The 12,987-nt window shown below is 42.2% G+C and overlaps 2 protein-coding genes across 2 annotated transcripts in view; one reads left to right on the top strand and one right to left on the bottom strand.

The window, feature by feature from the left end:
• Positions 1-656: 656 nt before the first annotated feature.
• On the bottom strand, positions 657-6,870 carry LOC146684979 (isocitrate dehydrogenase [NAD] subunit gamma, mitochondrial-like). The gene is made up of 11 exons (XM_085444798.1): positions 6,756-6,870; positions 5,592-5,639; positions 5,164-5,261; positions 4,048-4,163; positions 2,991-3,051; positions 2,761-2,893; positions 2,541-2,674; positions 2,363-2,465; positions 1,982-2,128; positions 1,096-1,251; positions 657-982 (listed from the first exon to the last, which is right to left on the bottom strand). Exons 1-11 carry the CDS (start codon positions 6,822-6,824, stop codon positions 881-883), a joined length of 1,167 nt encoding a protein of 388 aa, XP_085300924.1. The 5' UTR covers positions 6,825-6,870; the 3' UTR covers positions 657-880.
• Positions 6,871-9,342: 2,472 nt separating this feature from the next.
• Positions 9,343-12,987, top strand: part of fam120c (family with sequence similarity 120 member C) — a 38,660-nt gene continuing 35,015 nt past the window's right edge. Inside the window, exon 1 of the mRNA XM_085444797.1 lies at positions 9,343-10,976. Coding sequence (XP_085300923.1) covers positions 10,461-10,976 — 516 coding nt within the window. The 5' untranslated portion in view covers positions 9,343-10,460. The remainder of the gene's footprint in view (positions 10,977-12,987) is intronic.

The following is a 12,987-nucleotide window of genomic DNA, read 5'->3' as shown; positions in this document are numbered from 1 at the left end:
AAAAAATGGATGGATGCTCCACAGGTTTTTAGTTAACCGTATCTCTGATGCCTTAAACCTCCATTCTTTCTACTGGCCAGCGGGGGGCGACTTCTGGTTGCAAAAATACTTCCATTAGAAGTCTAAGGAAAGACTGCCCTTGACCAACTTGATCTGTGATCTGAGTTACTTTATTTATATTTAGTTATTTGAAGCAGGGCTGCGATACATTTTCCATATATTTATTATCACAGTGGTTCATATAAAAATGACCAGAGTTTCAAATACTGAGGTGTAAGTGCAAGTAATCCCTGTAAGCCCAAAGCTCAGGCTCTAAACACTGATTAAAGAGACAGTGAAGGAACTGAAGGGCTCCAGCTTATTTTACGTGATTACTTTTTCTATCTTTGAATTGTGCAAAGCTGCTCTGTAGGTGTCCAAGAATGCAAATATGGGGGGTGCAAATAGGCACAGTAATTTATCCATTCAGCTATCCATCCACCCATGCATCAAAATGTTGTGGTTGCACAATATGATGTGAAATGCAAAGCTGGAACAGCTATATTTCAGTAGGTGACAACAGTTTGGTTAATGTTTTGATTTTTAGTGCACGGTTTATAACAGTTTTCCATAATAATAAGAAATCGATCCAGAATAAGATACATAGAAAGCATTAGTTGGATCTCAAACAGGTGCTTTATTTTTTGCAGTTTCACAAATTATTCATACAATAATTAGGAAATCTTGAATATAATATCTATCATAGTACTATTATATATTTCTGCTTTACACAGAGGGCTTTTTAAACCACTGAACCCACATAGGAAATAAAAGCTGTCCATACATTACAGCTTCAGTCCAGTCTTACAATGAAAGGTGCAATCGTACAGTCATCTGGTTTCTAGTGTCTCTGTGTGCGAGGTCCACTGCTCTGGATTGCATCCATGATGGACTGGACCATTTCAGATGTGGAGCCCTTACCTCCCAGATCAGCAGTGTGCAGCTGGAACACAAAGGAGATAACATATTTAGAGTAATGTCGAAATACAAAGCAGGACATAACAATAAAAGTTGAATACCACCAACAAATTGCATGTAGCATTGGTCAAATCGTACCTGGGAATCGGTGATTGTAGAGAGGATGGCTTTGCGGATCATGCTGGCGTAGCCGTGGAGCTTAAGGTGATCCAGCAGGAGGCAGGAGGCCAGCAGCATGGCCGTGGGGTTTGCCGTGTTCTTGTTAGCGATGCTCTTCCCAGTATTCCTGGTGCCCTGTACAGAGAAGAGCACATTTAGAAAAGTGATACATCCATTTATACGTCCTTACAAAAATGAGATGTTACATCAGGGGAGGCTTGAGTGAGTGTACACTCATATGTGCGTATAGAGCTTGATTGGAAAAACAACAATTATGGTTTCGTTAAAAATTAAAGTGCTTAGATTACACAATAGGGAAAAATTCAAAAGAGGGAAGTTAACGCTGCACGTTCACATGAAAGAGGTGAAATAGAAAAGAAGGAAAGAACCAGACGACCAGAAGCAGGACTGGGATTCAGCTGCCGAGGGTGAGGTGAGGAGCACTCAGACCACCCAGCCATGGACATGTGTTCATTAGGAGATGATGAACATCATACACACCCACAAAAAAACTTGTCTGAAAACCGGACCAGTTCAGTGATTCCAGTTAGTGGAGGCGAGGCTAGCAGACAAATCACTGACGATACAGGAAGCTTAGCCAGTCAAAGTGGCCACACACACCCAACTCCAACTTCTTCTTTTAGCTGGTGAGTTATAAATATTGATAGAGACCAAAACCTTTGTTGTACGAGGCTGTTAACATGATTATTGATGCTTTAACGGTGGGATTTTAACAGGGCAGTCCACAAAGATGACTCGCTTTTGGAGAGAGCCTCAAGTGGACCCTAGAAAAACTGCAGCTAACCCCAGAGAGAAAAACAAAGAACCCACAAGACATGTAGAGATCTCATTAACCCTGTCTCACCGTCTCAAACACAGCGTAGTTTTCTCCGTAGTTGGCTCCAGGCACCAGGCCGGGTCCACCCACCAGGCCGGCACACACGTTGCTCACAATGTTGCCATAAAGGTTAGGCATGACCATCACATCAAACTGCTGAGGCCTGGAAACCAGCTAAAACACACACAGAAAAGCTCATTTTAGGACATGTTTACAAGCTGGAGAAGCCAGCACACACACGTTTTTTTGAATACAGAAGGAGGTTTCAATGACTAACCGCCTTCTGTTGTGACTCTCAAGAGTCTTGGCTTGAAAACGCTCACATTTTCTGATTAAATACCCCAGTAAGAATGTGAGGGACATGCTGACACAGACACCACACAATGAAATGGTCTCACATGGACATGCCTGCATGGTTGTGTTATCCACAATCATGCTGTTGAAGGTGATTTCAGGGTAACCACTGGCCACCTCTTTACAGCACTCCAGGAAGAGGCCGTCGCCCAACTTCCTGCTCCGAGAAACAGACGAAAAATGAGTGGAACACATTTAAGAAACGAGATAAAACACAGGAACAGAAACGGACATGATGTTAGCTTTGTGGATGGCGGTGACTCGTCTGCGTCCTTTCTCTCGAGCTGTCCTGAAGGCGTAGTCGGCGATGCGTAAAGATTTGGTCCTGGTGATGATCTTCAGACATTCGACGACGCCTGGTACACTCTGCAGAGGTGCAGTGGAGATAAAACAGAGACTGATTAGTTAGAGATGCACTCAAAGAGATGGGATCCACACACACAGAGACACACCTCATGCTCCAGGCTGCTGTACTCGCCCTCCGTGTTTTCCCTGATTGTTATGATGTCGATGTTTCTGTGGTGCGTCCTCACTCCTGGCAGGGACTGGCTGTGCATCACACTGGCGTACAGATCCAGAGTGGTACTGCAGCGAGGAAGATGAGCACAAACAGAGAGCTCAAATTCTGTGACTTTACATCAGCAAAAAATCCGAGCTGAAAACCAAAGAGTTGTCGACTCACCGGAGGAGGCTATTTCGGGACTTATGGGAAGGTGGCAGGTTGTGGTTGGTCTCAATATTTCCTAAATAAACAAACATATTTATGTTTAAAAGAGAAAAAAAATGAACTGTTGCAATCCAAAATTAAAAAATCCATCTTTCCAACAGATTTTTTCTGCACTAGTTAAGTTTTCTACTAATTTCCTTGCATACGTTTTTCCTGTGTAAAGTTCAGTTTGTTTCTCTTATTATTGGTTCTTTATTTATTTGTGGATATGACATGTTTGCACACCTGTTACCTTTGGTGTCTGCCTCACTGACTGTCTACTCCTGTATGACCTCACCCTGGATAGTAAAATACTTCAGCTTTGAGCTTCTTATTTCTTCCTCTCATGTCCTGTGATTGGATTCTCCTCCTCCTCTGTGCTCTCTACATCATTAGGCACAACACTGACTATGTGATTTTCTCAACATGCACATCCAAATATTTCATTTCAGAGTTTCCGTTTATTTATTTTTATTATGAATTGTAAACATAAATAAAATGTTTACATGTATACGAAAAAGGAATCAATAAAGCTTCCTAAGAACATTAAAAATCTCTTGTACCAGTCACACCTCACTGTTGGGCCACTTAAAAATTTACATTCAAATACTTACCATGAAAAAAGTATAAAGACTAATCAGAGGTAATTCACATGTTGATCTTCATTTGTCTGCCTCTTTTGATCTGAAATTCATCTTGTACTTGTTGGGAAGTGATTATAAGTAGAGCACAAGAATCAAACTCAGTAAAATAAATCGGAACAGAAGAGGAAAAAGAAGTTCAATTGTGTTTATTGTATATGATTGGTTCAGTGTTATCGCCTCTGGGAATGATTTATGTCCGTTTGTCTCACTTACATCTCTAAAAATGATTTAGTCATGAAAGTTGCTTCTTTTGTGTTTTTTTTTCTTTTTTAGGAACATGATGTTTACTGTTTATGAGACACAAAAAATAAAAAACTTTACAATTTTTGTGTTTCTTTTGCATATTACCTGCCTTATAACTTCATTTAAGGTATATTTTCCACAGTTACCTTTCAGTGCAACTCCATTGCGTCTGATAGCCATTATGGCGTTATTGATATCATCTTCTGAGGTCTTAGTCGAGTCCACATTGACGACTTCGAAGTCTACAGGCACACAGCAGAATCTGATAGTGAACACAGGCAAAGAGAGCACTTATGAATGAGAGAGCTGAACCATTTAGTGGCCTAATATTAGCACTGCATCTGTGTGTGTGTGTGTAGTCAACATTATGGAGTGTGTCTCAGGGCATCCCACGGGAAATTCTGAGCATCAGCGACTTAAATCCTGGCATTCTGTTGAATGTTAATGCACCAGTATGTGCCCTTTCTGCATCAGTTTATGTTTTTAGCAAGAGCCAAAAGGAACTAATCAGTCACCCATTTGTTTTTAACCGCTTATCCAACTTAAGCTTCTTCTTTTTCTAAAACTGCTCCCTCTGGACTGGGGAGATTGGCTGCTCCGAGCAGGACCTCACAATCTTACTGAGAAGTGAAAGAAAGAGGGAGCGTGAGGACGACCGGATTTGTGTGGCATCATCAGAGTTTCCTCTGTGTGCTGGCTGGAGTCAACCTTAGAGATATAGTGAGGAAGTCAGACATCCAGATGAAGCTCAGAGTTGAGTTGCTGGTATTACTCGTCAAAAGGAGCTAGTTGACATGGTTCAATTGTCTGAGCTCCTCTCTTTGAAGACACAGAATCAACCAGAGATGTTATACATCTCATCTGACATGGGAATGCATGGATGGATGGATGTAGGCTTGAGCGTATCCCAGTTGACATGAGGTGCAAATCTAATCCTCTAAACTCTACTGAAGTCTTAAATTCATTGCTTATACATTTCTGTGTTTTAAAAAATACTTTAAAAGCTGTTACTATGAACAGCTTTCTGTCTAAAATGTGCACACACTGTGAGAAGGAAACATTAGCCGAGGATGGTTCAAGAAGTCAGGGTAACCTTTATTTATCCAGACATCCTTTACAATGGCAGCCAGGCAAAAAGCCTCTGGACGAAATTTATGAAGTGCTAAAAATTGTAAAAAGTTTTGAATTTTCAACACGCTGGTGGTGAATGTTTCAGTGAAATTCTGCAGAGAGTAATCGTGAGTGCATGAGGGAATTCTCACCGGAATAGCTCACACACGTGTTTGGCCAGCTCCGGTCCGATGCCATCTCCAGGAATAAGAGTCACGGTGTGTCTGCCTCCGTAACGAGCAGGTGGAGCCTGTAATGCACAAACACACACATTTTAGATACAACCCTAAACAAACTACAGAGACCTGTCACTCTTTTAGCTGTTACACTAAATCTTATAAGCACTTATAAGCATCCATACTCACTATGGTCTTGGGTGGGTGGGTGGAGGGAGGAAGGATTCAGAGCAAACAGGGGAGAGAAAATAGGACAAAGGAGAGGCTGAGACCACATTTTCTTGGAGAATCGACTCTAAATGTGAATCATGGTGAGGGGTGGGGAGTCAGAAGGTCTCCTAAAGACCGAGCTTACAGAAATTATAGAAGCTATAAAATAAATCCTCATATATAACACAACTTACAGTGTAAGTTGACTTGTGAGTCTGATGACAGGCTGCCACAACAAAACCCTAAAGATGCAGAGAAAAAACAGAGGTTACACGCAGACAAGTCCTCTTAAAATGACCAAATTACCTTCATAATAAATAGTATTCTAATTTTAAAATGTTCTAAAAAAAAAAAAAAACAAAAAAAAAAAACTATATCTACATATATATAGTTTTTGACTTTTATAAAAATTATTTATTTCATTTTATTTATTTGTTTTTAGCTATAAAACCAGGTCACAGACACGTTGGAGGCTGGCTGCCTCTACTCCTAGCAGCTTCACTGTTACGCTGTTATTTAGATAAAGACGGCTGATCTGGACGTGTTTGATGGACCTGTTCTGGAACCCGGCCCATATGTTTGACACTACTCATCCACATGCAGATGAAACAAAAGAAACATTTCTGTTGTTTGGATATTTTTAGGAGGGTTGGTGGAAGTATTACAAGTGCAATAAAGTAATAATTAGTCGATGTTTTCTATGTTGTGATGCTAGTATTACCACACAGGAGTGAAAACAAACGTAATTATGGGTCTCGACAGGCTGTTTGAATCATAAATAAATAAAAACATGCATTTCCACCGTGACCTGCAGACTTTAATGAACATGTAAGCATAGCAGAGTCGACGAGCGTGGAAAACTGAGGTTTTTCTTTGAGCTCAAATACAATGAAAAACAAAACAGGAAATGCCTTCCGGATTGGCAGCTTAAACATAAGAGCGAGCCTGATGAGGCTTGTTGCGTTTGTTTTGTGCAGACTGGCATGTCTACACAACAGCGAGGCGCATATTTGTGTAGTTATACCTTCTCGAAACTTCTTAAAACTGCGTCTGAGTAACAACACAAGCAAAACACGGACTCGTGGACAACAGACAGCTTTTCCGCCGGAGAAGTGAACCTGTCTGTCTTTACTCGGCGCAGAGGTGTAGTCTCTGAATAATGCATGACTTTGCAGGGAAGAGTGTAGGCTTACAGATGGCAGCAGGAAACATCCTCAAACTGCAGAATTACGTAAAACGCTGACGCGAACCGGACGCTGACCCCTGGTGCTGAACGGACAGCGGCAGCTAACTAACCACCTGCTGCACCATCCAAAACGCGGTGTGTTCAACAGGTAACCGCACCGGGCGGCTCCTACCTGCGGTGACCGGGGGCTGAAGAGCGGTTTCAGGGTTCCGGACAGAGCGCGCATAGAGCGGGTCGTCATGTCTACTCTTCCCTCTGAAGACAGGAAGACACGGGGACGAGCTGTGCGATCACGTTAATCTGTCTGTAATGGGCGTAGGTTTTATTTGAGCCCTACAGCCAGGGGCGGTTCCAGGAGTTTTAAATGGGGTGCCACGGGGATTACAAGAATCAGGGTGTGGAGGGCGGAGGCTCATGGGAAATAAAAAAACAAAACAAACAACCTCAGAAATGAGAATTAAAAACCAACCAAAAGCACCTGAAACATATCGAAAATTTGTTGTAACAATTTAACGTGAAGTCCTCCTCAGTAACGCTGGAAATAATATGATCACCGGTTGCTACGGAAACGCACGTATAACTTCTTGGTATTAAAATCAGCAGTAAATAAAGTGTAGCACCAAAAACATGCCAGTGACTGCTTTGATTTACACAGTCGCCTTTAGTTTGTTATTTTTTCTGCAAACACTCGCTAACTACTCCAATGGTAGTAACATGTGAATAGATGGGCCTTTAATGTTCGCCTTTGAAGTAAAAGCTGTGCCTCGGAGCCGCCAACATGTTTCAAAAGGTGTAACACTGAGTTCAAAGGGGAATGGTCCCTGTTTCTGGTTTCTATCACACTTTTCACAATTTCAAGTGCGTAGCTGCAATGTTAGGAGAAAAATCACTTCCATGCAAATTACATGCAACAAGGTTTTTCCTTGGCAACAGGTGGATCTCTAAGGAAAAATATGGCCTACTGATTGATCTCTAGCCAACATGACTGGGGCTTTGGTAAATTCAAATTCAAATTCAAATTCAAATTTTATTTGTCACGTACACAGTCATACACAGTACAATATGTAGTGAAATGCTTGGACAACTGCTCGTGACCTAAAGAAAACAAAAAAGGAAAAGGCTATGAATAAGATAGGAAATAAATATGAAAAATTAAAAAGGGTAAATTTAACTAGGAAGGAATAAAATATAAATTAAGGTTAAAAATGAAATAACTGTACAACACAAATTAGAATGAAGGGTAAATTTAACTGGGAAAGAATAAGATAAAATATATAAATTAAAGTTGAAAATAAAATAACTGTACAACAAAATACACAATATAGAACTATATAAGAATGTATGAAGAAATATAAATAAATAAATACACAATAACAGCAGCTGTACAAGTATTAACTGGAAATGAAGAATATAATGTCCAGTGTTGTGCAATCCACATTATGTCTTGTGCAGTGCAAATATGCTTAAAGTGATTTAAGTGATGAAGTGAAAACAATGTCCAGAATGTCCAGTGTGTGTAAGAACTGTATGTGTGGGTCAGTACTGTGTGGTGGTGTGATTGAGAGACCGTATCGCCTGCGGGAAGAAGCTCCTCCTCAGTCTCTCTGTGTTGGTCTTCAGGGAGCGGAATCGCTTTCCTGACCTCAACAGAGAGAACAGTCTGTTGTTGGGATGGCTGAGGTCCTTCACGATCTTCCTGGCCTTGGTAGTCATTCTCCCAGCAACCTTCCAACCAGTCAGGGAATAATCATTTTTCTTTCATAAATGGTGGTTGCCAGATGACCAGAGCAGTCTCTAAGCTTGACCAGGGCCTTATTCACACAATCCTCCATCCAGCAGTCACATGTTTGCAAAACTTCAGTAGTCTGGATACAATACTAAACATGCTTAATGTTACTGAATGGTAGAAGTAAATAACAGTGTCTCAAATATCCTTTTTCACAGAATTACTGTGGCTCAATGTACAGAGTCTAAAGTGAAATAAACCATTAATGTGAGAGAGCAGGTGAGTCTCTGCTGGGCAGACGTTAGCAATGTTAGGCTTTCAGAATTTCTCATTTAATACATCCCTCCTGAGTCACCACAGGCTCAGTTACTCTTCTAGTCATATCCAGAAATCAGCTTGAAAACCTTGCACAGTGTTCCCACAGGTGGAGTCCAGAGCTATTCTGATTTCCCCTCAGACCACGCCACCTGGTTTCATTTCATTCTTCATTTCCTCTTTCTTTTCATATAACTTGTATAAAGACTTATTAAGATGATTTTTTTAATACAGTACGTTGATTTTTCTCAACAGCACATTTGATATATGCTGCCACAAGGAGGCGACAAACTCAAAGACTTTCGGCACAGGTGGGACAGCGCCATTCTACCTGTTACACTGCTTAAGTAACTGATTCATTTTAAACTACCACCAATTTATATCTATTTTGTAGTTGACCACTTTATACTACTTTGATTCCTTGAATAAAATGCTTAAAAAATCTCAACACGATAGAGATTGGTGCGTCAATATCAGAAATATAAAACACCAGCTATATTTCGATACATTTTGCTTGCTTTTATGCTTTTATTTTAAAGAAAAAATAACGGTCTGCACGTTGAACTGTCAAATAATCACGTATTTACTGGGTTCACTTGGAGAACTGCTGCTCTCCAGCTTTTTTATCCTCGTACAAACCGTCGCTGGCAGTTGTAGTTTTTTCTCGTTGCCGACGCTCGTGTTCTGGACGGACGCTATGCCATAGTCAGACTACTGTTCCCGTCGCTCCCCGCGCTCTGCCGCGCCTCCTTCCTCGCCTCCCTCCGCCTTCCCTCCCACTCCACTGGGCCGCGAGGAAGTCGCAAGATGGCTGACGTCGCTTGGAAGTAACGTTCCCCTCTGCAACATGAAGCCGTGAGCGTGGAAGAAAGCGAGGGAGGCACCATCGGGCTTTTATTTTTATTTTCTTTTAGTTACTTTTCTTTTCTTTCGTCAAACATCCATCTCATTCCGCGTCGTGTCCGCCCCGGACTTGTCTTCGGGAGTTGACGCGTCAAATCACGCCGGGGACCCTGCCAGCAGCAGCTAGCAGCTTAGCCACAGTTAGCAAATATTAGTGCAGCCAGGCACGCTGCTCATTAGTTTGTGTTAAATTAATATTCTGACACCTGTTATCCTGCACGCTGGTGTAGCACACGTGCTGAAATTTCCCAGAGCCAGTGGCGAATAAATGTGAACATTTTCATCTGTCAGGTTTAAAAAAAAAACGGTTTTCAAGCTGCTCGGTTCACCATCATGTCCGCGAACTGGCCATCCAGCCTGTGGGTTTGCTAACTAAAAAAATCGCAGTATTGCATCTGTTTCATGTGCACAAAACAGCGGGATTTTTTTTTATTTTGCAGACATTTCTCGGTCCACCATCTCGCTGCATTTTTGTTACTCGCTACCGACTGCATTTTGGAAGCTGGTCTTGTTAAAGCCAAATTATGGGAGCAGGAAACGTGTTAAACTTTTTCTGGTAGGTAGGTAGCTACACTGGCCTTTTCTGGCATCTCACCAAAAATCCACAGGGATGGACACTAAACTGAGCACCCTCGACCAAAACTAAAGTAAAGAAATAAAACAAACAAATTGGCATTTCGATATCTTGGGATAACTACCAGAAACAGTCGTGCGGCGGTGCATGGTGACTCGTTTTGCTAGGCAGCGTGACAGCCAAGTTGGTTTGCTGGGTTAACTAAACTACAGTTTTGTCACTACATCGGAGACCAGTTAGCTTTGCCCCGGAGTGCACAGCTAGCTGCAAGTCTCGCCCCACAACACGTTACAAACACGGCGTACAGAACGTATTCAGAGCCCGCTCCCGGTCAGACGCACCGGCTCAATAACACCGTCATGGGAGTGCAGGGCTTTCAGGAGTATTTAGAGAAGCGGTGTCCCGGGGCCACGGTCCCCGTGGACCTCCTCAAGCTTGCCCGGACCGCGGCCCGCCAGCCCCCTCACCATCATCACCCACACCACCACCCACATCACCCCGGGCCCATGCCTCCCCCGCCCCCGCCTGCCAGGATCCTAATCGACGCTGATTCCGGCCTGCAGCGCCTGTACGGCGGCTACCAGACGGACTGGGTGTGCGGAGGCGAGTGGAACGCCATGCTGGGATACCTGGCCGCCCTGTCGCAGGCCTGCTTGTACCAGGGTGGCCTGGAGCTGGTCGTGGTTTTCAACGGCACCCTGGGGAAGGAGCGCTGGCCCGAGTGGGCGCGGCGAGCTCAGAGCCAGCGACAGACGGCGCAGCTGATAGTCAACCACGTCGGCAGCAAGGCCACCCCGCCTCCCCGGGCATGGTTCCTGCCCCCGGCCTGCCTCAGCCACTGTGTCCGCCTCGCCATGTTCCGCTTCCGAGTGCGGGTAAGCAGATCAATCATGGCTGTGTGAAAGTTGTTTTATTGTGGTCGTGTCATACGGCGTGCCGCTCATTTTACACTTGTTAGGTGCAGCAGGCCCATTTAGCTGTTTGCATCATTCACAACCGTTTTAACGCCTTCCCTGGTTTGTGGCAAGTGCAAGAAGCAGCTCTAACCACAGAAACGAGTGAACACCTGAGTCTTATTATTATGCTTATTTTTTCGTTGTTTTTTTTTTTTTCCGTTGTTTTGTTTTTTTTTTTTTTTTTTTGCACAAATGCAATCACTTTCTGTTAAAGCAGTGTTTTTTGGACTAGCTCTTTCCACCCAGCAAAGCCAGATGTCAGTTTCTAGCTGTTGCATGTGGCTGCTGCTCTTTGCTTTGTGGGGTTACAGCCTCCAATGCTTCAGACACGCCTGTTCTTTTGGCCACTGGTAGTCCCAAAATCCTGAGCATAGGTTTTTTTTTTCCAACCCACTAGATCTGGAGCGCCAGACACTTATTCTAGTGCACTCTTTGTGATTTTTTTTTCCCCCCCCTCCCATCTTTTCTGCATCATTTTATGCTGCATATATCTGGGATGTAGTGTATAGTCTCACTCATGCATTCTGTATTGCTTTCATGATTTCATTTCTGGTCTCTTTTGTGCTTGTGGACCAAACATGAGAATCAGAGTGTGAATACTTGATAATTCTGTCTGAAAGTGAGCTAGTGAGCTACTTCTGTGATTTTTTATTTTTTTATTTTATTTATTTTTTTTTTTGGAGGGGGGGGGGTGATATAGCCTGCTTTTGCATTACACTTGTCCAAAAATATATTTATAAGTCCCTGAATTTTAATGTAGGATTTCTGCCTATTTAAGAAAAGAAATTCTACACTTTCCATATACACCAGTGATGATATTTATGAAAATTTGCACAGGCTTTTTCTACCCGGTTGAGCTACATATTTGCTTCTAGCTGTTGTGTGTAGCTGCTCTTCTTTGCACTCACATGCGTTTGGAATCTGCTGGGACCGTCCTCACCTTCCCCATCTGCTCCAGTTGTTCCTTGAGCCCCTAGTACTTGTCAATCATGGATGCAGGCTTAAGCACAGGGCATTTAGTTGCACTTATTCATGGTGAATTTTTAGGCCAATTTTCACCTTTCACTTTATGCTATTAATATCTGGGGTATAATTCAGCAAATCTCTTGGGGAATTCTGCATTACTTTCAAATAATTATTCTCATTTATTTTCCCTTCCCATAGATGTGATTCAGTTCTTGTCAGTCCTTTTTTGTTTTTCCTCGTGTTTAAACATGAAAGTCAGTGTAAACGGCTGATAATTCTGCCTGATAACAGGCTACTTTATTGTCTTTTGTTTGAAGAAGTCACCTGCTCAGAGGTGCCTAAAATACCTGTCCAAAAAGGGATTTCTAAATGCCTGGATTTTAATAGCTTAGATGTGTTTCAGCAAGATTTCTGTAGATTTGATATGTCTCACACAACTGTCATGATTTTAAAGAATTTAGCAATTGGTATCTCTAGCTGGTCCTTGCAGCTGGTGCCCCGTGTTTGTAACGGTCTGGAAGGAGGTGAAGTCTGTCCAAGATAAATTCAGATATAGTGATAAATGCTTGGTCTAAAAGAATTTGTCATTCCAAAGTGGAGATTGGAAACATGTACTTTAAGGCATGACCTGTCTAGCCTATATATTACATAACATGAACTCGGTGAACTTTTTTATACATTGTTGAGCAGCTGCTGAGTTGGGAGCACTATTTATAGTTCCCAGGTGACTTACAGTGGTATACTTTGAATTAATTTGTATATTTGAGTTAGTTGGTGTTTCAGAATAGGGCTGTTTGATATAACGATATATAAATCGGATGACGATATAAAAACGTCTATCTTTAATTTTACGCTATTGTTTGTTTCGTGGTGTCGCAAAATAAACTGTTTGAGGCAATATTTTGTCATCGTTTTGATGGTCACTGTAGTGGCTATATTAATTTCTTAAAGTTCTCTCTTTCTC

Source organism: Copadichromis virginalis, linkage group LG20 (assembly GCF_057382275.1).
Source record: "Copadichromis virginalis isolate Kocher_CV1m ecotype Utaka linkage group LG20, C_Virginalis_male_GT1.1, whole genome shotgun sequence".
Classification (NCBI taxonomy): Eukaryota; Metazoa; Chordata; class Actinopteri; order Cichliformes; family Cichlidae; genus Copadichromis; species Copadichromis virginalis.
The sequence above is the reverse complement of the archived record's forward strand: the minus strand, read 5'-3'. Positions and strand labels throughout refer to the sequence as shown.